General features: G+C 40.1%; 2 protein-coding genes across 2 annotated transcripts; both read right to left on the reverse strand.

Moving 5' to 3' along the window:
* Nucleotides 1–7,547: 7,547 nt before the first annotated feature.
* LOC147382929 (uncharacterized) lies at nucleotides 7,548–8,396 on the reverse strand. The gene is made up of 4 exons (XM_086428718.1): nucleotides 8,264–8,396; nucleotides 8,005–8,184; nucleotides 7,860–7,919; nucleotides 7,548–7,776 (listed from the first exon to the last, which is right to left on the reverse strand). The coding sequence occupies exons 1-4, from the start codon at nucleotides 8,333–8,335 to the stop codon at nucleotides 7,582–7,584; spliced, it is 507 nt and encodes a 168-aa protein (XP_086284844.1). The 5' UTR covers nucleotides 8,336–8,396; the 3' UTR covers nucleotides 7,548–7,581.
* A 64-nt stretch (nucleotides 8,397–8,460) lies between these two features.
* LOC147382930 (uncharacterized) lies at nucleotides 8,461–11,224 on the reverse strand. Its single transcript, XM_086428717.1, has 3 exons — nucleotides 8,984–11,224; nucleotides 8,739–8,899; nucleotides 8,461–8,653 (listed from the first exon to the last, which is right to left on the reverse strand). Exons 1-3 carry the CDS (start codon nucleotides 10,094–10,096, stop codon nucleotides 8,461–8,463), a joined length of 1,467 nt encoding a protein of 488 aa, XP_086284843.1. The 5' UTR covers nucleotides 10,097–11,224.
* Between the last annotated feature and the right edge of the window lie 11,735 nt (nucleotides 11,225–22,959).

A 22,959-nucleotide genomic window follows, 5' to 3' on the forward strand; every position in this document is an offset into this window, starting at 1 on the left:
ACCACCAACCAAATCACCCAACACATCACTTTCACATCTCATCCGCCCCCTCAGAGAAGGGGAAACACTGTACAATTGGGAAGAATTCCCATTGACACTTGAGGCTGTCGAGGCCTCCAAAAAAAAATGCCGTTAGGCGGCATCAGTTTGCCCGAGGATCATAACGAGCCCTCGTCCTCGGGTAAAGACTGTTTTGAGGGCTCCCTATCTTTACTAATGCATGATTGCTCTTTTTATTTCAGATGTCCGGAAAATAGCACTCAAAAATCAAAAAAATCAAAAATTCTTCAAAAATCAAAAAAATCAAAAAGTCTACAAAAAACAAAAAAATCAAAAAGCTTTCAAAATATCAAAAAAATAGATATATTTCAAAAATCAAAAAAAGAGTTTTCTCAGAATTTAAGGGATTTGTCTCAATCGAATGGACCTTTGGACAGAACAGAATATGAAAAGGACGAGTATGACTTCGATCTTGAACTCGACTTCGATCTCATGGGAATTGAGGAAGAGTCTGAGGACGAAGTGGAATACCCTCCTAAAGAAATCAAGGACCTGTTAGAACGACATGAAAAGGGTGTTCAGCCAAACATTGAGGATACAGACTCAGTTAATCTCGGCACTGAAGATGACCCACGTGTTGTAAAAATCGGAGCCTTGTTAACCCCTCAGCAGAAAGAAGAAATGATCGAACTATTGCGTAACTATCAAGACATCTTCGCCTGGTCCTACAAAGATATGCCCGGTTTGGACACGGATCTTGTTGTTCATAAGTTGCCGATCGCACCTGGGAGCAAGCCGATCAAGCAAAAGTTAAGAAGACTTAAGCCAGAATGGACACTCAAAGTCAAAGACGAAGTGATGAAACAGTTTCAAGCAGGATTTCTCGCAGTCTCCACGTACCCCGAATGGCTAGCCAATGTCGTTCCGGTACCAAAGAAGGACGGGAAAGTACGAATGTGTGTCGACTATCGGGATTTGAACAAAGCCAGTCCTAAGGATGATTTTCCACTACCTCACATCGACACTCTAGTCGATAGCACAGCAGGGCATGGTATGTTCTCATTCATGGATGGGTTCTCTGGGTACAATCAGATAAAAATGGTAGAAGAAGACCAAGAGAAGACAGCATTCATTACACCCTGTGGTACTTTTCATTACAAAGTCATGTCGTTTGGGCTTAAAAACGCAGGGGCAACTTATCAACGTGCAATGACGGCTTTATTCCACGACATGATCCACAAGGAAATGGAAGTCTACGTAGATGATATGATCGCTAAGTCAGGCATAGAAGAAGATCATCTGATAAATCTCAAGAAATTGTTCGACAGACTAAGGAAATACAGCTTAAGGCTCAATCCAGCAAAGTGTGTATTCGGGGCAACATCAGGCAAACTGCTAGGCTTCATCGTCAGTCGAAGAGGCATCGAGATAGATCCAGCAAAGACCAAGTACATTCTCGAAATGAAAGCACCGGTATCAGAAAAGGACGTCCGAGCATTTCTGGGTAGAATACAGTATATCAGCAGATTCATTGCGCAACTCACGCCTATTTGCGAACCAGTATTTAAGCTACTCAGAAAAGATATGCCGAAAGCATGGAACGAAGACTGTCAAGAAGCCTTCGACAAGATAAAGAAATATTTGCTCAATCCACCAGTTTTGGTTCCTCCTACGCCAGGGCGACCCTTACTGATGTATATCTCGGTGCAAGAAACGTCTATGGGTTGTGTACTGGGGCAACACGATGAGTCAGGCAGAAAAGAACAAGCCATTTACTATCTCAGCAAAAAGTTCACTGATTATGAGGCAAAGTATTCGGCACTCGAGAAGACTTGCTGCGCATTAGTCTAGGCATCTCAATGACTACGCCATTACCTCCTCAGTTACTCGACCATGCTCATTGCTCGAATGGATCCGCTCAAGTATCTCTTCGAAAAGCCAGCACTGACAGGTCGTACTGCAAAGTGGCAATTACTATTATCTGAGTTTGACATCACCTATATCACTCAAAAGGCCATCAAGGGGCAAGCCATTGCCGACCACTTGGCTGAGCATCCGCTGCTTGATTATGAGCCATTGAAGACAAACTTTCCTGATGAAGCCATATTACTCGCAGAGATTGAGGATGATGACGAAGAACCAGGCTGGAAAATGTATTTCGACGGAGCAGCAAATCAGAAAGGGAACGGAATAGGGGCAGTCTTGATCAAACCAGATGGATCCCACGTGCCAATTGCAATCAGACTAAAGTTCCAATGTTCTAACAACGAGGCTGAATACGAAGCGTGCATAGCAGGGTTGAAAGCAGCACTGGATCTCGAAGTAGATGAGATCGATGTTTTTGGAGATTCAAGCCTAGTAGTCTATCAGACGACTGGAGAATGGAAGACTCGAGAGTAAAGATTGATCCCTTACCATGAGTATCTAGAGGAACTAAGCTCACGTTTCGACAGAATCTCATTCACTTATATGCCGAGAGCTAAGAATCAATTTGCTGATGCACTAGCAACGCTCGCTTCTATGATCAGTATCTCAGATGACTTAGTCATTGATCCTATTGAGATCGGACTTCAAGACGAGCCAGCTTACTGCCTACCCGTCGAAGTAGAAGAATCTGAAGAAAAGCCTTGGTATTCAGACATCAAAGCCTACCTCAAAGATCGAACTCTCCCATCAGACGCAACGTCAAATGATCGAAGGACTATTCAGAAGTTGGCAGGCCAATTCTTCCTAAGCAATGGCATTCTGTATAAGAACTCACACCATGAAGTCCTACTCCGATGTGTGGCAGAAATAGAAGTAAAACGACTTATCGAAATCGTACATGGTGGAGTGTGCGGACCCCACATGAATGGTCACATGCTTGCTAAAAAGATCATGAGAATGGGATATTACTGGACAACAATGGAAAGCGATTGTTATCAACACGTCCGTAAATGCCATCTCTGTCAGATCTATGCCAACAAGATCAACGCGCCACCATCAGAATTGCACAACATGACTACTCCCTGGCCCTTCTCACTCTGGGGCATGGACGTTATTGGACAGATTTCGCCAAAAGCTTCAAATGGGCACCGCTTCATCCTAGTCGCTATCGATTACTTTACAAAATGGGTAGAAGCAGCCTCTTATGCCAATGTCACAAAGAGCAGTGTTCTGAAGTTTGTCAAGAACAACATTATCTGCAGATACGGACTCCCTAGTGGGTTGGTGACAGACAACGCCAAGAACTTCAAAAACAAGGACATGATCAAGATGTGCGAGGACTTTCAGATCACTCATCACAACTCTGTACCGTATAGACCCAAAATGAACGGAGCAGTTGAGGCTGCCAACAAGAACATCAAAAGAATCATCGAAAAAATGGCAGTAACTTACAAGGATTGGCACGACATGTTGCCTTTCGCCCTTCACGCTTATCGGACTTCGTTTCGAACTTCAACTGGGGCAACTCCATATTCATTGGTCTATGGGATGGAAGCAGTCTTACCCGTCGAGGTCGAGATTCCCTCCCTCCGGATCTTAAAAGAAGCAGAGTTAGATGAAACAGAATGGGTTCAAACTCGATTTGATCAACTAAATCTGATTGAAGAGAAACGTCTTGCAGCCATTTGCCATGGACAGATCTATCAGAAACGAATAGCTCGAGCCTACAACAAGAAAGTCAAACCTCGGAATTTCTCACCAGGAGACCTTGTTTTGAAAAAGATCTTACCGATACAAGAAGATGCTAGGGGAAAATTCAGACCAAACTACGAGGGACCATTTATTGTGCAGAAGGTAATGACAGGAGGCGCTTTGATCCTTACAGAGATGGACGGACAAGTTTTTCCTCAGCCGATCAATGCTGACACTGTCAAAAAATACTACGCCTAAGATCCGACCCTGAGATGACGAAAGGCCATCTTTGCTATCCCAAACAGATTATCTAACCCTAGTCAACCCATTTGAGCCATCGCATTCATTTCTTAACCCAAGACTGGGGCAGGTCAACGTTACAAAAAAAAAAAAAAACAAAAACAAAAAAAAAAAGACAAAAGAAAAGAAAATCCAAAAAGTGAAAGCATCAAGTTACTCCTGGCCCGCATGAGGATAAACTGTGAACGGTTAAAATCCAAAAAAATTTAAAAAATTCAAAAAACTCGGACACTTGATCTGAGCTCGACCCAAATCTCCAGCCTAAACAAGTTCGAGAGACGCTGGGAGGAGACATAGATCACCTTTTCGAAACAAAACTAGACGAACCCCAAGTCTAACCCACTCTAGACAAACCTACCTTAACCTTTTTGTACCTTTCCACTACACTCAGCCTTAGCCAACACTTCGTCCCATTAAAAGTCCTTTCGGATCAGGGAATGTTCTAAGGCATCATAATGACGGTGGCAGCACCAATGATCTGGAAGCTTGATCTGGACCTCAAGTCTTATTAATCGTTGGAAGACGCGAGAGGGGAGTCCAGGTCGGAAATTCGAAAAAAAGAGCACTCGAAGTGTAGAGTAGCCGATCTTGCGGCTCAACTTGAGTTGCCGAACCACAAATAGTCGTCAGCAAACTCGAGAGGAGAATCTAGATCTGTTACTCAAGAAAGAGTGCCACTACAAGTGTAGAGTCGCCGATCTCGCAGCTCAACTTGAGTCACCAAGTCACAAAGACACAGAGGCTCCAAACAAGATCTGTAATGAAAAAAATCCAAAAAAAAATACAAGCATAGTCTGAAAGGGCATAGTGAAAATCCGAAAGGGCGCTATGAGTAAAAAAATCAGACTATGACAAGATCAAAGCCACCGGCACGATGAAAACCCAAAAAGGCATCGATGCGCAAAAATGTGGAAATCGGGTCTGGTGAAAATCGTAACTGGCACCAGGGACAATAAGGGGACAAAAAAAAAAAAAAAAAAACTCCTGGCCCGCATGAGTATAAACTGTGAACGGCGAAAATCTCCCAAAAGCCCAAGTCCCATGCTCAATCGATATTCACCCAGTACTGGGGCACTGGGGATGACTCTAAAAGGAGTCTGAGAACTGCTGACATCTATATCCTCAGTAGTTGGCAAAAACACAAATATCATCGAGATGACAAAGGTTTTTCGAAAAGTCTTCATATTTTGGAACTACAATATCAATTCGACAAAGACAAATCACCAAAAATTCAAATATTTTCAAAACTACTATTTTGGGCCGATGATGAAAAATCTAGGACTTATTCAAACATCATGTTTTCAAAGCAACAGATACACCTAAGGCCAAGTAAGTAAAAAACCTATTTTCCTTTCATTTCAAAAAGTTTTACATTACGTTTTGTAAAGAAAAAGAAAATACAAAAAAAAAAAAATGGTGCCAATCACACATCACGACGAGAAATGAAGAAAGAATCAAGTCTCTCTTCTAAGGCACGAATGCGGGCAGCTTGTCCCATCATTACCACCTCGGCATCCGAAGCATCACGGCTCACCAGGTAAGATGCAAAGGCATCAAAACAAGGACCCTGGGCAAGCCTTTCCCGGAGATCCTCAATCTCTGCCCTCAGAATATAAGACTCTTCATTCTTCAAAGATTCGAGTCGAGCTATCTGGTCCCTCAGATCATTTTCAGAACGTAACCAAATCTTCTCAATCCGCTTATGAGACGCCTTCATCTCCGCTAATCGATCACGGTGGTCAGAGGAACGAGAACCAGAAGACCTCCTTTGAACTGAAGGCATGGCACAAGTTCTCTCAGTAATCTGTTATTGCATCCAGAGTTGGTAGTCGTGAAAAGAATAACCTGGAAATACAGGATGATCAAGAGTCACCACGCCCTTCCAAGCTTTCTCTAATCGATTACGCAATTGCCATGAAGGGGGAGAAGGAGAAAAAGACCCGATCAGTTCTCCAAAATCTCCATGATTCACTATACCCTGTTCCTCGCCAAATTGCCGCAACACGCGAAGAGGGATGTAGTGAGTGGCCCCAGTCAATCCAATCAATACGGCAAAACAACTTTCTGAGAATGAGAGAACCGGTGAAGCTGAAGGCTGGAAGGTGCCTAACCAACGTATCTCTTCATCTGGCATACCTTGCAAACCTTCAAACCAACCCAACTTGCCACCAGAATGGACAGGAGGTCTCCTTTTGTTCATCAAAGCCACTAAATCAGCATGGACATTGAAAGGGTGACTAATGGGTGCAGTCAAAGCCAAATGATCGAAGAACCAAAGCTGCACAAAAAGGGAAGTCAACTCTAATCATAACGCTTCAAAAGTTAAAGGCTTCAACTCGAATCATAAGATTTCCAAATTTGAAAAAGACATTACCTGCAACAATGGAGCACACCCATGATATACTCGCTCTCTCCCGCTCGAACAAGCCGTGAGAGACAAATAGGTTTCTCCTAGAAGCATAGGAGCCAACCTAAAACCTTGTCGAACTTGGTCGAGGACGCTTATCAAAGCTAGATTCACATACTCATCATTCCGAGGGAACAAGAGTTGGTTCATTACCACCAAGGTCAAAACATCAAATCGAGAGGGAGAACCCATGTCCCCAAGCCATCGAAGTGAAAATTCTTTAGAAACCTTGAAGAGATTCGAGTTTCCATCCGCCCGTCCTAATTGTTGCTTTGTGACCCCAAAGAATCCCGATGCTTCTTTTCTATAACTTTCACGTAAGGGTGGTACAACCACCCGAGGCGATTGGCAAAGGCCAAGTATGCGCTCAAACTCTTCAATCGTAGGAGTCATTTCTTTGTCTCCAAAACGAAACAAATTGAGCTCCGGGACCCAAAATCCCATAAGAGCCTCTATCAAGTCCCACATGATAGTGACCTTCGACAAAGAAAGAGTGAACCCAAGCTTGTTGGAATCCCACCTAGCTCTCTCTTCATGAGTCATAAAAATAAGCCATTGATGTAAAAAGGGGTCTACAACGGCGTACCTTTTGAGATTTGGAAGGTTGAAGTTACCTTCAAGAGCGGGAGATGAGCTTCCAATCGTAACGTCAAAGTTGGTGGAATCCTCCAAAAATGAGTGGGCTCCATTGATGCCCTAGTGGGTGTGAAATTCCTAAAAATCGTGAAAGAGAATGACCAAATGAAGGACTGTGAGTTAAAAGGCAAAATAAAAGGTTCTGGTCCGTACATGGAGTACGGACTGAGTAAATTTACTTGAGTCCGTGCTTCAAGAACGGACCGTTCAAAATTCAAATAGTCCGTACATGAAGCACGGACCGTTCAAAATTCAAACAGTCCGTACATGAAGCACGGACCGTTCAAAATTCAAACAGTCCGTACATGAAGCACGGACCGTTCAAAATTCAAACAGTCCGTACATGAAGTACGGACCATTCAAAATCAGCGTAGTCCGTGCTTCATGCACGGACCAGTACAGCCAAAACGTTGAATTGATGCATGAATTGATACATGAAGGGGCCCATAAACCCTAGTCGTTTGGTGTTAACACCCTAGTTGCTCAATGAGAGTTTCAATCGCAATTTCACAAAAGGATCCAAAATGAAGTAAACAATGTCATATATATATAATCAAAATGAGTTATACAATGTGCGCAAAATACAAAAAGATATATACATGTATGTTCATAAATACATCCTAAAATCTATCATCATCTGATCCAGGAGCATCTCGGGCAGAAGAATCAACACCAGAAAGATCTACGTCCCTCAGGCCGGAGAAGACAGAACCGGTACCCGAAGAGGCAGGCAGATCATGCATCCCTAAGCCCATATCAGAAGAATCTACAGTAAAGGCTGGGGGTCGAGTAGAAGGTCCGGCGCCGTCCGAAGCCTGAAAAGATAAACAGATGCACTCAAATGACAGGCAAATATGCAAGCAGGCTAATAAAAGAAAATAATCGAACTTAAATGTACCTGAGTAGGAGGAGGTGGATGAGCAGATGTGCTGGCCCCATCATGGCGTCGATGATAGTCCTGAAACATCACATGAAAACAAAGCAATCAGCCCACAGTGATAGAAATACGGAATTGAAAGAGATAAGGGAAAAGAAGGACGTACCATCTCAGCCTGGGCACGAGACTCCCTCATGGCCAGCCTCATCTCCAACTCATGGATGCGCTCGGCCTGAGCTGCCACCTCCGCCTGAGCTGCTCTCCATCGAGCCTCCATCTCAGCGCAACGGGCCGCATGGGCCTCGATCATACTGTACCCCTCCCGGAGGCGACGCAGATCATCAATCTGAGAAAAAAGTAGCAAATTAGACTTGAACAGACATGGAGAATCAGAAGATAAGAAGAAGAGGAAAGTTAGGACTCACGGTGTCATCGTGCTCCCGGATAAAGACTCCACCGATCTCAGTAACCCCAGCACGCATGGGCATAGCAGGCATCAAGCAACCAATGGAGGCGGTCCTAAACCAACTGATGTAATCACCCTCCACGAGAAGCCCTCGCGCTGGTACCCCACCGACCTGGGCTAAGTACTCCTCAGCCGACAGATCCACAGAAGAAGGCGTCACCGGAGCTGCGGGGATACTAAGAGATCGGTCATGCTGAAAGAATAGCCGCTCCCCAAAGTAATACACATAGTGGAGACGACCAATGAAGCTGGGATAGATCTCTCGTCGCATGTCTCGATCGAAGGCTGCCCACACCTCTCGGCGCTCCTGGACCGACTGAGGAAGGTCCGGAAAGGTAACTGAAAATATCTGCACAACAAAGAGAGGGGAAAGAATGAGATTCTAACATATTGGAAAGAAGCTCTAGTGCTACAAACCAAAAGAAGTTACTCACCTCATGAAGCCTGCACCTGTCAAATTGGGCCCTAGCGCTACGGGCATTGCTCTTGATAGTACGGGCATTGCTCGAGTCGCCCAAAAAGCACCGAGGGGATAGCCCTCATCCGGATGGCGCATCTCAAGAAGATAGTAGGGAAAGTGTACATGTACAAAAAGCTGGAAGGAAAGCAAACAACGAGATCAGACCAATCATCGAAAGAGACGAAATGTTAAAAATTCAAGATTTGAGAAGGAAAGTACCTCGATAAAAGGCCAGAATAACGTGGCAGAGATACCGCCACCTCGTGGGGAAGTGATACCCTCCACGATGCGATCTAGGCCACCAAGGATGGTGCCATAAATCAGACTCCCCCAGTCATAGGTAGCTACTCGGCGTATGTCGCGAAGAAAAGGGAGAAACCATGTCATCACTGTGGAGTCATCCTCCAGGAAAAAGCAACTCCCTAACAGAAGTAGAAAACTGAGGCGGAAGACTGCAGCAAAGTCGGCATCTCCTCGCCTCACGGTCCGACCCCGCTGACCTAGGGTCGACCACAAAAACCGCATGCCCAGCCTATGTAGTTTGCCGACCTCGCCAGCTGGAATATAAGGAGCCCCAATCAACTCGGCAACCTCGTCTAACGGCAGCATATGAGGAAAAATGGCCTCTCCCTCCATAGATATCCCAGTGATAGTGACAAAATCGGACGACCGAATGCCAATCTCAGTCTCTGGCATATGAAACGTATGCGTGGCTGGGAACCACCTCTCCATCATCGCAACAAAAATAGGTCGGTCTGACCTAAAATATGGAATCCTCAAAAAAGCTCCAAAACCGGCCCGAGTAAACTGGCCTCTCAGATCCTCAGTAAACTGGGAGAACTCTAGCAGAAAAGTCCTCCAACTGCCCCTGTAGCTGCTAGATGGGTAAGGGGTCGGCACGTCCATCCGCACGTACATCGAGACGTGCCTGCTCAATCCAGTGAGAAGATGAGTATCCGCTACACCCTCTCTGGCCTCTGTAGGAATCGAAGCGCGAGCTCCCTCTACCCCTCGACCTCGACTACCACTGCCACCTCGATCACCACTACCACCCTCACTACTACCATCACCGCGACCACCACTGCTACTACCACCATCACCTCGGCCACCACCACCACCTCTGCCTGCCGCCTCCGCAGTCCTACTCCTGCTAGGCACTCGTCGGACAGTAGCCCGACGTCTAGAAGCACCAATCTCTGTCTCACTGTCTGATGACGAGCTGCTCGATGAGGACTGAGTCGCCTCCTCCATAGGCGACTCCCGGACAGTCTCCTGCTCATATCGAGTCCTCGCAGTCGATCTATCTCCAGCCTCGCCAATCAATGTAGCCATACTCCCACGAGTGCGCGCCGTCTACATGAGAAAACCAGCTACCTAATAAGATGCCCACTCAAACCAAAAACCCTAACGGCGATCGAACCCATTAACCTAAGCCGAAACCAAAGCTACGACTCTATTCGAACCCACAAAACCAACCTAAACCAAACCAACCCCACGATCCAAAACCTTGACCCTCGCAAGGCACCCCACTGATTGAAGCTACACCATCACCTCGAGTACCCCCCACAAATCAAGATTCCATCCATCTATAACCATGCCTCACCAAACCAACCACAACCTATGCCTAACCTCTCCTAATAACACTCAAATCACTCCATCCGGTTGCTTAACCATTGTCCCAATCATTCTCCAAAATCCACCACCAATAAATCTCACCTACATCTAAGGAACCTACTCCAAAGTCCAAGGCAAATCCAATGGGTTCTAAAAGAGCAAAAGCATGTGAAACAAAATGATAAATCGCAATAATCATATCTTGAACGTTTCACAAGCAATGAAGACATCAAAAAGAGCATGAAAAATGAAACAAAATCACAATGCACACATAACAGAATTTCATGATCACATGTGAACAAACAAGGTGAAAGAAATATCGAAAATAAGCATATAACCAGGCTTTCATGCTATAAAAATTTCGAAGAAGACAAACATGGCGAAGGCATAAACAAGAATCCTAGTCTAACAAGCATGCATGCAACGAGGTTTGTGTGTTCGCTATGGGTTGTTCGAAGCAAGTGGTCATGCGATAGAGGTTTGCAAAATCAAAAAGAAATTAATCTAAAAGGAGAAGATGAACTAACCTCTATCGAAGGAGTAATCCAAAGAAGTACCAAAAGTGCTCCAAATCCAAATATCCACACGCCCGACATGTCTCTTCAATCACCCAAGCACGCAAGAGAGAAATGAGAGAGGAGAAGACGAAGAATCAGAGGAGAAGACGAAGAACCAGAGGAGAAAACGGAGAAGAATGGCCAAGTGAAACGTCTAGGCGCGACGTTCGGTTTTTAAAAATGTTCTGGTCCGTGCATGAAGCACGGACTGAATTAATTTTGCGTAGTCCGTGCTTCATGCATGGACCGAAAATATTAAAAATAGAGTCCGTGCTTGAAGCACGGACCGAATGAGATTTAAACAGTCCGTGCTTGAAGCACGGACCGAATGAGGTTTAAACAGTCCGTGCTCCAAGAACGGACCACCAAAAAAAAAAAAAAAAAAAATCAATCAAAAAAGAAAAAATTAAAAAAAAAAAAATCAAAAAATCAAAAAAATCAAAATGGCATTCTTGCAAAAGCTAAAATCAACTGCTTAAAGACTCGTTTGAAGATACCTAAGTCAAAGTTTTTCTCAAATCATCACAAATCCAAGATCTCACACGAGCTCCGCGCCACGAGGTCGAGGAAATCAACCGGCACCCTGTCAGACCCCGTGCTTGGGTAGCCATCTCTTAACCATCAAATCAAATCGGTGTTTCAAAAACTTGTCTGAGCAAAATCTTCGGACCCGCGCAAATCAGGGTTTTGTCTATTCTTTGCAGTTCTTTGCACGCAACTCCTGCAAAGAGGGGCAGCTGTAGACACCCGAATTTGAGCGGGCCCTCGACGTAAGATGCCCCCAAAAAAATCGAAAATTGGAATGGGCCCTGAAGCCCAAACCTACACAAAATCCAATACGTTTCAATTAATAAAAATTCGAGGCCATTTACGTGGCCCATGGACCCGCACACCTCACCACTCTCATACATCCTTAAAATCAACCCAATCCATTCAACTTAAACCCAATCCAACTTAAGCCCAATCCAACATAAACCCAACTCAACACTCTTCTACAACCCAACCCAAATCCATCACCTAAGCCCAAAACCCTACCCAATCTACCACTAAAGCCCAAAGCCCACTTCACTACCCAAATCCAATCCAACCCATCATCATCACATCAAACCAATCACCAAGAGATGACACATGTCATCATCTTCTTCCACCTCCCTCATCTAATCAACTCAACCCATAACCCTACCCTAACCTAATCTATTCCCCATCCTCTCATCATCAACCACCAATACCACCATCCATACTGTGGCGCCCCGCCGGACACTAACACAAATCCCCATGTTAAATCTTAAGGTATTATGTAACACCTCGAAATTTCGGCATGGTCTCCTCTGTTTATGTTAGCATTCCAAGGCGTTCAACCTGCACCTGATAACCGACATACAATCCTGCATACATATATAAAATATAATACTAGCGGAAGCTTATATACGTCTAATAACATACGAAAGATCAGAGTGCGGAAGAATAACTAGAATACAGGATTATACAAAATTTCTCACTCTAACAGAATTCCTAACACTCAATACAGAATCCATAAAACTACCTAGGGGAATTGACACCACTAGGGGGTATAACCCTAGTACTTACCAGGTGACGAACTCTGGTTGTCTATCTGACCAACCAGATGATCCTCATTCGTACTCTATACTTGCCTCGCCAAGCTCTGAATCTGAAACTAAAAAATAGAGAAGGAAAGGGTGAGTAACAATGGTTACCCAGTAGGGAAACAAACAATTTATGCCAATAACCCCTCCTAACATGAACGAATAAGCATACTGAATCATTTTAAAATAGTCAAAGTTTTACAGAAGAAATTACGATTAACTGGTACATATAGCCAGGGATGAACAACTAAACATTTTAAAACTCACATTACATCGATCAGCAGTACTCACTATAACATTATCTTTTTATACAAATCTAATTGATCAAAAGGGAAATAATAAACATGGATTTCATTTTATATATCAAAATAAACAACAGATACATAATACACAATGGTGGAGTATTGGAATTAGAGTGTTGGGATTCACGACTGGATCGCTCCCAGTCGGGACATGATGTTACAATTTCTCTCGGACTTTTAGTTCCTGATTTTGTGGCTGGTCGCTGTTTACCACGCTTGGTTGACCATTTATCCGGCTCAGGCTGGCCGTTTGACGTGACCGTAAGCAATGGGTCTTTTTCGATGTGTCAGAACGTTCGACTACTATAGATTGTTAGTGATCACTGACTAATCATCTTCGTCTATGCCTATCAGGCGTACATGTGATTCCCAAAGATACAAACCATTCGTATACGACCACCTTTACATTACAAGTTCACTGGTAAAGATAGAGAGGAATAAACCCGGATTCCAGTTGTGACTCCACTCTCATACGCGTCCCATACCACGTATGAGTTTGGTGGTCCCTACCGTACATCCCAGGATAGTACACCACTCCGGATGATATGATGCACTATCCCTTCAGGCATTCACAAACTCTTTAACAGCTCACAAAATAGCTACTTATATATATTATTTTCATTTGAAAACAAAAGAGAAATTAACAATACAAGGTTGAGAATAGATATCCAGTTTCCTACCATGCAAGTGTGGCCACCCGGCCTAAAATAAATAACATAACAGAGCGCCTCGCGCTAACAGAAAGTAAATAAACATGCAACCAGTAACATTATCCCTGGATATCCGTTCACCAACCTGCATACAACACAACAACGTAAAATGTAGACATCACCCCTCGGGTGTGACTCTGACATTTTACCGTTTCATACCCTTTTTCCCTTTTTTCGACTTTTACAATTTTCAATCTCTTCAATAAAACATCCATTTTCTGATATTCATCAACTCAATATGAGTTCATTGAATATTAAATCACATTTTCCAACTAAAGAATTTATTTTTTATCAAAAACCTAAAAAAAATACAAAACTTATTTTAAAACGGGTTCCGAGCAGTGCACAGGACCCAACTTACAGAAATAACCCAGTAAAATACCTCACCCATGTATAATTTGTTAAAAATACAATTAAACATATCAATCATGCAATTTCTGGCGTGAATTTTTTTGAAATAACAAAAGAATTCTACCTTTCGGAAATACATCCAAAGTTTTTCAACAAAATTCTAAATGCAATTTTCACAATCTACGATTACTAATAGAAATTGAGAGTTCCTTACAATCTCTAGGCGAAAGGATCAAAGCACGTGCATGGAAATCGAGGCGATCTGCAAGGAAATCGAGACGGACCGAACTTCGAAGCGGCTGATTTTTGAAATCGACCTGGTGGTTTTGAAGATCTCAATGTGCTTGTCTCTTCTCCCTTCTACGGCGAAAGACAGTTTGACCCCGAAATCGATGGAAACCGAGGTCGAAGTTACGAAAATCTCCGTATAAAAATACGGCTGATTTTTGACTATACGGGGTGAAAAACACGAGAAAACGGAAGGAACTTGATTGGGTTATGTAGAGAATGAGGCTGCGGACGTTTCTCCCTTCTGCGTCGGAAAGCGATTTGACCCCGAAACGGACGAAATCCGAGGTCAAAGTTTCGAAATTTCCGTATCCAAATACGGCTGATTTTTTACGATATCGAATGAAATAGAAAGTGAAATGAAGAAAGGTTGGGTGGGTTTTGTAGAGAACGTAGCTGCGGACATTTCTCCCTTCTGCGTCGATTGTCGACGGCGAGCCGTTTGTGAGAGATCTGAGGTGGAAGGTCGAAGAGAAAAGAAAAAAAAAAAATCGTTTTATATGTCTCGGCCGTATGGACGCGTTGGGGAAGATGAGTTATATAAAAAAAATTAAAAATATTATTTAAATAACATGTGGGACAAATTCGGTATTTTGTCAATTGTTTCGATCGTCGATAACTTTATCATCCGGACTCCAAAACTGACAAATGAATACTCTATTTCGCCTAATTTTTCATTCCGGATCTAATGGTATAGTCAATTTCTACAAATTATGTCTCCATCAAAAATTTACATTTTTGGCCTGACGTGACCCCTAAACTTGATGTCGTTTTCGTTTTTGGCGATAATTCAACTTCCTAATCTCCAAAAATGACAAATAAATAGTCCATGTTGAATAATTTTTCGTTATGAGCCCAATGGTATGATCAAATTTTAAAAATTATTCCTCTAACAAAAAGTCACTGTTTTAGCCTGGTCCGACCCGGTAATCGAGGATTTTGCAACTTTTATATTCGGACTCGCATTTGAGCGTGCTTACAGGCTAAACTATGTTTTTCGATCATTTTGAATCTAATGGTGAGGTCAGATTCCATTAAAAATGATCAGAATAAGGTCTTACAGTTTTACCCTAAGTCCCACTTTCAAGATTTTCTTAAAATTCCACTATTTATTTTTTCTCGAGATACGAATTAAAAATTCGGGGTGTTACACATACCCTACACACCCTAACCTATTCCCCATCCTCTCATCATCAACAACCAACAACTCAACCCATACCCTACATACTCTAACACTATCAACCACCCACATCACAACCCATATCTCCCACACCTCAACCATCACCTTCCCTTAAAAGACTCTCATAAAATCACCTCAACCCATACCTCAACCCATACCTCCCATACTCTTCTCTCTAATCATCTAACCACCATCACCAATCAACTAACCTCTCCATCTCTCCATTTGCCACATGTCATCATCCCTTCAATCCTCTCAAAATCAAACCAATCACCACTTATCTCTCCAAATCAAACACCATACTTCTTCAACCATCTCAACACTCCTTCTCCAAACAACTCCCTTACACCACCACTCCTCCCATCAACCATCACTCATCTCACCCCACCAAACACTCTACCCAAATGGATTTGGGTAAGATCCAAACCATTTGGGTTAAAATACAATCCATTTCCATCATTACAAAAATACCCTCATTTTCATCTCAAATTTCATACCCTTTTCCTCTAAAACCCATGCCATTATCCACTATTCTAAACCCTCACCCTATTATACCCCTAAAATACCTCCCAACTTCTATAAAAACCCCTCCATTCTCCTCCTACACTAACTAATGAAATTTTTATAAAAATCCTCAAAACACTACAACTCTCTACTTTACTCTCTTCACTACACTCAACCCTCTCTCATCTCATCTCAACACTCTACTCTCAACACCTCACTTTCAACTCCACTCAATCTTTCACAACTTCAAGCAAGTCCAAGTCAACTCAAGGGAAGCACATTTGAAGATCAACTCGAGGACAAGGTGGGTTCAACAAAAGGAACACCCTCTCCACATCCCCTCTTCTACTTTCCCTTTTCCCACACATTTGCACACACCACCATGGGTTAAATCACAAAAGGGCCCCTTCTATATAAGGGTGCCCTTAATGATTGAATCCAACATTGAAAGTCCCTCATGTTTGAGGGCACATATCGATTTTCTTTCTTCCTCATTTTCATTTTCTTTTTATTTTCAAAAAACCGAATCTGAGGTTACCACATTACGTGGGTGGAGTAGGGTGCCTAACACCTTTCCTACTCCATAAATGGACCCCCTTACCTTCGAATCAAAGGTTGGACCATACACCTTATCTTACGAGAGTCAACAAAAAAAATGGCAAAATGATATGATTTTTCAAAAATACAAATCCGGGTGACCATTCACACTCCTTTACCCATTTGAATGGTGGCGACTCCAAAACACCCCAAAGTGGAGGGATGTTTGAAGAATATTTAAAATCCCGTGTCCACAAGCACTATGCATAAGTATCAAACGGCATGAGCACTTTCTTGCTTTACAATTAGGCCTAAAACGTGGCCAAAAGGTTTGTTTCATTCATATGTACTTACAATCATTATAAGGCTTTAAATTTTCATCTTGGAAAAATTTTGGAGTTCAACTTTTCGACTGTCACTGTAGGTGCTGGCCGTGGGATGTGGAATTGGTGGGCCATTGAGAGAAATTGTTATTTTTTCTGTTACAATTTCATCGGTTAATATGTTGTTGCGAAAGCAATGCATGTTAATTCTACAGTGACCAGACAATCGCCCAGTATGCAAAAGAAATCTGAATTGGTGAGGAGGGCGTTGTACCATAAATATTACTCCCCAACTGATGTAAAGTTCTTTGCCATGTGGGGTTTGTGAAGATTTTGAGACTTTCAAAGAGTCTTGTGATATTGAAAAGGTGCGAGTGTAGAACAGTGGCAATGTAGGGAAAATGTAAACCGTGAGGAAAATAAGAGGACACAATATAGCGGAGAGAACCATGGCAATGTAGGGAAAATGTAAACCGTGAGGAAAAGATATGAAAGGCATCATAACCATTTGCTTCTGATTGTGTTTTATTTGTAAACAATTATGTGACTCAATTTCATTTGTTAGTGTCCTATTGCTTCTCATTGACCTTGTTTAGTAATGGAATTTCAATACATAATATGAAATTTGAACTTGTTTTATGATTTATCTTTTATTTTTTATTTTATTTTTTTTATTTTTCGTTTATTGTGATTGGTGAGTTAGATGACTGTGTTATTGTTTGTTAAACCTCCAAATTCGATGACGGGTTAAGATCACCAAATTCATGGAATTATCATTTTTCTTCCCCTTGACTACAATGTAAATGGTCGTATACTTATTTTATCCACTAAGTAAGGTAAAAATGAGTAAGAAATTTGAATAGATTTAGCGAACACTAAAACAATAGTAGAAGCAAGTACTAAAACAAAAAAAGATGGTATTGGATGCGGCATTGAAGGAGAATGAACAATAGTAACCTTTGTTAAAGTTCGATTAACTCCGAAGATCAACTCAGGTCAGGCATAAATGACTGTGCAGTTTGAGAGAGGGGTTCACCCCATACAGTACACATGCAATACACTTGAATCATCACCTTCAGTGGCATAATAATTTTGTTAGACACATATGTAATAGAGTTTTTTACGGATGAGAACCAAATAACAGAAAATGGTACAAATAACTCAAAACTGTAGAATTGGAAGAGTGAGTAAAATAGAAACCTGATGACCTGCAATGGTCATCGTCTCTTTGAAGGCGTTTTATCAAAAATCGCCTCTATTTTCTGATCGTTTGAAGCGTTTGTCACCAAATGCCACTGATTTAGTCTTTTTGGAAGGCGGCTAATCAAAAACCGCTATTGATGTTATTGTTTAGGCGACGCTTTGCTAATTCGCCCCAAAAAAATGGCTCTAAAATCCTTTTTTTTGTAATGTGTCAAAATGCTTCTTTAGACATTGGCTAAATTACTTTTGATCTAATGTCAAAAGGCTCCTTTTGACATTAACTAAAATACTTCTGATCTAATGTCAAAAGGAGCCTTCTGACATTGATAAAATACATTTGATCTAATGTCAGAAGGCGCCGTCTGACATTAGATCAAAATACTTCAGATGTAATGTCAAAAAGCCCATTCTGACATTGTTTCAGTGTTCGTTAAATCTATTCAAATTTCTTGACAAGTATACGACCATTTACATTGTAATCAAGGGAAAGAAAAATGATAAACAGATTATGAATTTAGTAAATGACACTTCAAACACATAAAGATGATCTAAAAGATCCTCTATTGCTTTGTCAACTTTTTAAATGCTAGATAAATTAGATGAAAAATAATTTACAAGCGACACATTTAATATTGTGATGAAATTAACCAAACTTAGTTTTTCAACAAAAACTTTAGAATCTAAACATACTTACTTAAATTCTCAAGTCTATAGTAACAAAATTAATTTTCAAAGTCAGAAGAACTGTCATCGTCTTCATCCGACATAGCGTAAGTAGATGCATAGTTGGGATCGTTATCAACTTCATGTGATGAAATCCTTAGAACTCGTCTACACATTCTTGATACCTCAGCTCGTAACCTCATAACTGCCGCATGGAGTGAATATAGGTTATGACGCGGCATCGAAATCGCACGTCTTTTTGGGATAGGTACTTGCACAAGTTTGGATTCTTTAATCAATTTCTTTGAATCCCTCACAAGTAGAATCCATTCGCGTTCCAGCATGTGCTTTCTATATGCATCTCCCGTCCGAAATCCACGACGCATATTCTCATCGTGATTCATTGCAGCTTCTAAATAGGAATAAAATTTGGATTCTTTCCCTGAATAAGATTATATAATGAAGGTGAAGTCTATAACTATTAATGGAACTATTAAGTGCATTTACATTGATATTTAATGCTTACCAAATGACATTTAATTCCTCATGAATGCTCATGTCACCATATTTTCTTTTGCCCACCTAACTCCCTGTACCGAAATTAATCAATTTATCACTTTATTTATTAGGGTCAATAAATGCAGATTAACACTCCTACATACATAATATCCACATGTCTCAAAAGGTGGATACTATGTTTAAGGTTGATTGGACGTGAACTAATAGTTTCAAATAATAGATATTGCTTACCAAACTTCATTTAACTCATCATGAATGATTGTGTCACCATGCAACTATATTATACTATTTAATTTTGTCCACACAACTCCTTACGAAATTTTTATGCACAGACTTCGCATCATACACCTTAGATTCTTACCGTCATCAAGCAAATCTTACAGAACGCATCTTTCCTAGCCTTCTCATGATTATCAGTTTATTCAATAAGTTTCGAGTACATTTTAGGCTCGTAATAACCAAGTTTGAACTCATCAACCTCATTCAATAGCACATTTGCCATGTTAGAACTGATTTGCCTTTGTAAAAATAACTCTAAAGATGTTGGTATTTTTGGGTAAAAACACCTTCCTATTTATAGAATCTTAGGCTCGTTTATTGTGAAGCCTTATTTTAATTGTTTCATGAAAAATAAAAAAATTAAAAAAAAGATAATGACTTGATTTGACATATGTGACACATTGATTATTTTGTAAAATTTTGAGAATTTTTTTTTTCAAAGATCTGAGTAAATCTGAGTGAGTGAATGACTTGACTTGACATCTGTGACACATTGAGTTTTTTGTAAAATTTTGATAAATTTAATTTATAAAGATCTTTGTAAATCTGAGTGAATGATTCGACTTAACATCTTTGACATATTGATTCTTTTGTAAATTCTCGGGACAAAAACATTTTCAAAGATCTTTGTAAATCTGAGTGAATGATTCAACTTAACATCTTTGACATATTGATTCTTTTGTAAATTCTCGGGACAAAAATATTTTCAAAGATCTTTGTAAATCTGAGTGAATGATTCGACTTAACATCTTTGACATATTGATTCTTTTGTAAATTCTCGGGACAAAAATATTTTCAAAGATCTTTGTAAATCTGAGTGAATGATTTGACTTAAATATTGAATAATTTTATTTATTCAATCCCATAACTCTCGTTCCATGATTTCTAGAAGTCTGTAAATATTGAGAAAAAAATTGAAAACAAATCTTTGGAAGACCTTTCAATAGTTTCAGAAAAATATATTCACTTTAAACTTTTATTGCCAAATTTTCAAAATAGACATCAATTCCTAAATTTTTATTTAATCTGGCTTAACTTCAAGAAAAGTTACTTAAAAATGATGCCTACCATAAAACTAATGGTACATTAGTTTAGAGTCCTTAAAAATAGAATCCTTAAAACCAGGTTAAATTCCTTGTACAAGTTAAAAATTTTAAACCGTGTAAGTGAATATACCATATGAAATAACTTTTTTTTATTTGACAATCGCAATTAAGTGCATTGGTTCTATTAGAACTTTAAAACTTGAAGATTGAAATTGTAGTATTTGGTAATAACCATGTTGGCCAACTCACACACAATGACAAAATTTAGAACCTCTTTAAATAAACGGCAATGCCTGCAAATTAATCCCCAAAGGTACATGCAAAAAATGTTTCTCATTCCAAAATATACTCAAAAATACACTTATATATGGAATAAAGTTACACATTTCTTTTCTCCATAAACGGCAATGACTTTCAGCAGTGATATTTGTCCTTGTTTCAGTAATCCTGAACCACCCCCAGATAGATATATATATAATATATTTTAATTTTAAAAAGTTTATAATTCTATTGAAATTTCGACAGCATCTCCTCTTAAAAATGGACATATGATAAACCTTAATAATATCAATAACATTAAAGACCTCTCTCCGATAGTCTCGAGCATAAAAAAGAAATATAGTATAAGCACATTGTAGTAAATAAACAATTATAGGTGCATGAATCCACTCATGTTTAATGCCACGTAGAAGTAGAAACAACAGCTAACACCAATAAAATTGAATTTGAGCATCCACATAGTTCAAATCTGCATCAAACAATCAAAGTAGATGAGTCAAATATAGTTAAGGTTGATAGTGTACGCAGAATGCATAGAAAATTATCAAATTACCCTTATAAATATATATTTACAAAGCTGATATTTAGGGAACGGATCAAGGTATGCCATATGAAATTACATAAGTAAAAACAACGTAACATTAATAAATTTTCAAAATATGGGTTAGGAGTTTGGGATTGAGCTGATTTTTTATGAGGATGATCTCTATGATGGGAAGATCATCCTGAAAAAAGTTAGTCCAATAATTTGTAAATCACTATTGATGGATTTATAAGTTTCAGATTGAGTTAATTTCTTGTGAGGATGATCTTCTCATCATAGTGACCATCCTATTTCTTGTGAAGATGAAATATAATTCTATAGAAATTTCGACTGCATCTCTTCTTAAAAATGGACATATGAAATGTTCCTGATAAACATAATACGCAATCCAACATAATGCACACAGAATGCATGAAAAATTATTATATAATAGTTTATTCAATGTCAAAAGGCATCTTTTGACATTAGATCAGAACAATACGTTAGTCAATGTCAGAAGGCACCTTCTGACATTAGATCAGAAGTATTTTTACCAATGTCATAAGGTGCCTTTTGATATAGATCAGAACTATTTTGATTGTCTTCCTATGTTACTATTTGTTGTGTGTGATACACTTGTATGCAAAATACGTGCATCTTAACAAATCACTGAAACATAGAACTCACTTATACATGTTTCAAAAATCAGAATCAAAGCATCTTACATGCATATAGGTATATTACCTCACCTATTTTGGTGAGTAGGATTCGACCAAGTAATGTGTAACCGTACATCCATACCATGGGATATTATATAATGAAAAAGATCATGTACGGCCATACACAATTGGATCTCATATCTTGGTTGCAAATTTAAAATATCATATATGGACACACAACTGAATCACATATTAAACAATGCAAGTGCTGTCCAAAACAACAATAAATTAACAAAATCTAGAGCTATAGAGAATAAAAACATAGCAGTTACAAAAATATTGAAAAACCGGAAGCCTTACCAATGAGTGATTGAGTATCTGAGTCTAAGAAAAATCATTTTTTAATCTTCTCCACTAACATTGATTTTATAAAAACAATAGACATATAGTGCAATGTCAGAACAATACCTTAGTATCTTGTGTTTTGTCAGCTAGTTCTCTCTATCTCAAACATCAGAATCAACACACACTATGACAAGAAATTTATAAAGACCGGATGCCTTACCATGAAGCACCATCCACAAATGTTCCTCACGAACAGTACAGCAATTCTGTTGAGTATTTACAGGTGCATTCTTATAGGCCCCACCGATGGTGAGGAGATGGGCATAAATCCACACAATCGCCACCGATAAATTTCTCCGCAAATCGGTCTAATATATGCCATTTTGAGTGTAAAACATGTGGTATCTACTGCAATTAAGCATTTGAAATTTGATGCAATTAGTATAATAAATATCAATCACTATATACATAATATTATAAAAATACTTTTCTTAACACTAAGTAAGCACATAAGTAGAATAACACATAAGCAGCAAGCAAACTTGACGTCTTCCTCGTTAATGGATGAACTCTGGTTGTCATCAAAATTGTACCACCTATTCTCATCTACAAGCAGCAGGGTGAATAAGATGGAATCAGCACTCCAAACATAAGGTGCCTTGTTGACATTAGATCAGAACTATTTTGGGAGATGTCAGAAGGCACCTTC

Source organism: Akebia trifoliata, chromosome 16, assembly GCF_017979445.1.
Source record: "Akebia trifoliata isolate Shusen 1 chromosome 16, ASM1797944v1, whole genome shotgun sequence".
Taxonomy (NCBI): Eukaryota; Viridiplantae; Streptophyta; class Magnoliopsida; order Ranunculales; family Lardizabalaceae; genus Akebia; species Akebia trifoliata.

Coding starts and splice junctions, on each gene's coding strand:
- LOC147382929 (XM_086428718.1), bottom strand. CDS start 8,335: ATGCCTGCTATGCCCATGCGTGCTGGGGTTACTGAGATCGGTGGAGTC. Junction 8,185..8,263: donor TCCGGGAGCACGATGACACC/GTGAGTCCTAAC, acceptor CTTTTTTCTCAG/ATTGATGATCTGCGTCGCCT. Junction 7,920..8,004: donor CTCGTGCCCAGGCTGAGATG/GTACGTCCTTCT, acceptor GTGATGTTTCAG/GACTATCATCGACGCCATGA.
- LOC147382930 (XM_086428717.1), bottom strand. CDS start 10,096: ATGGCTACATTGATTGGCGAGGCTGGAGATAGATCGACTGCGAGGACT. Junction 8,900..8,983: donor TATTCTGGCCTTTTATCGAG/GTACTTTCCTTC, acceptor CTTTCCTTCCAG/CTTTTTGTACATGTACACTT. Junction 8,654..8,738: donor ACAGGTGCAGGCTTCATGAG/GTGAGTAACTTC, acceptor TTTGTTGTGCAG/ATATTTTCAGTTACCTTTCC.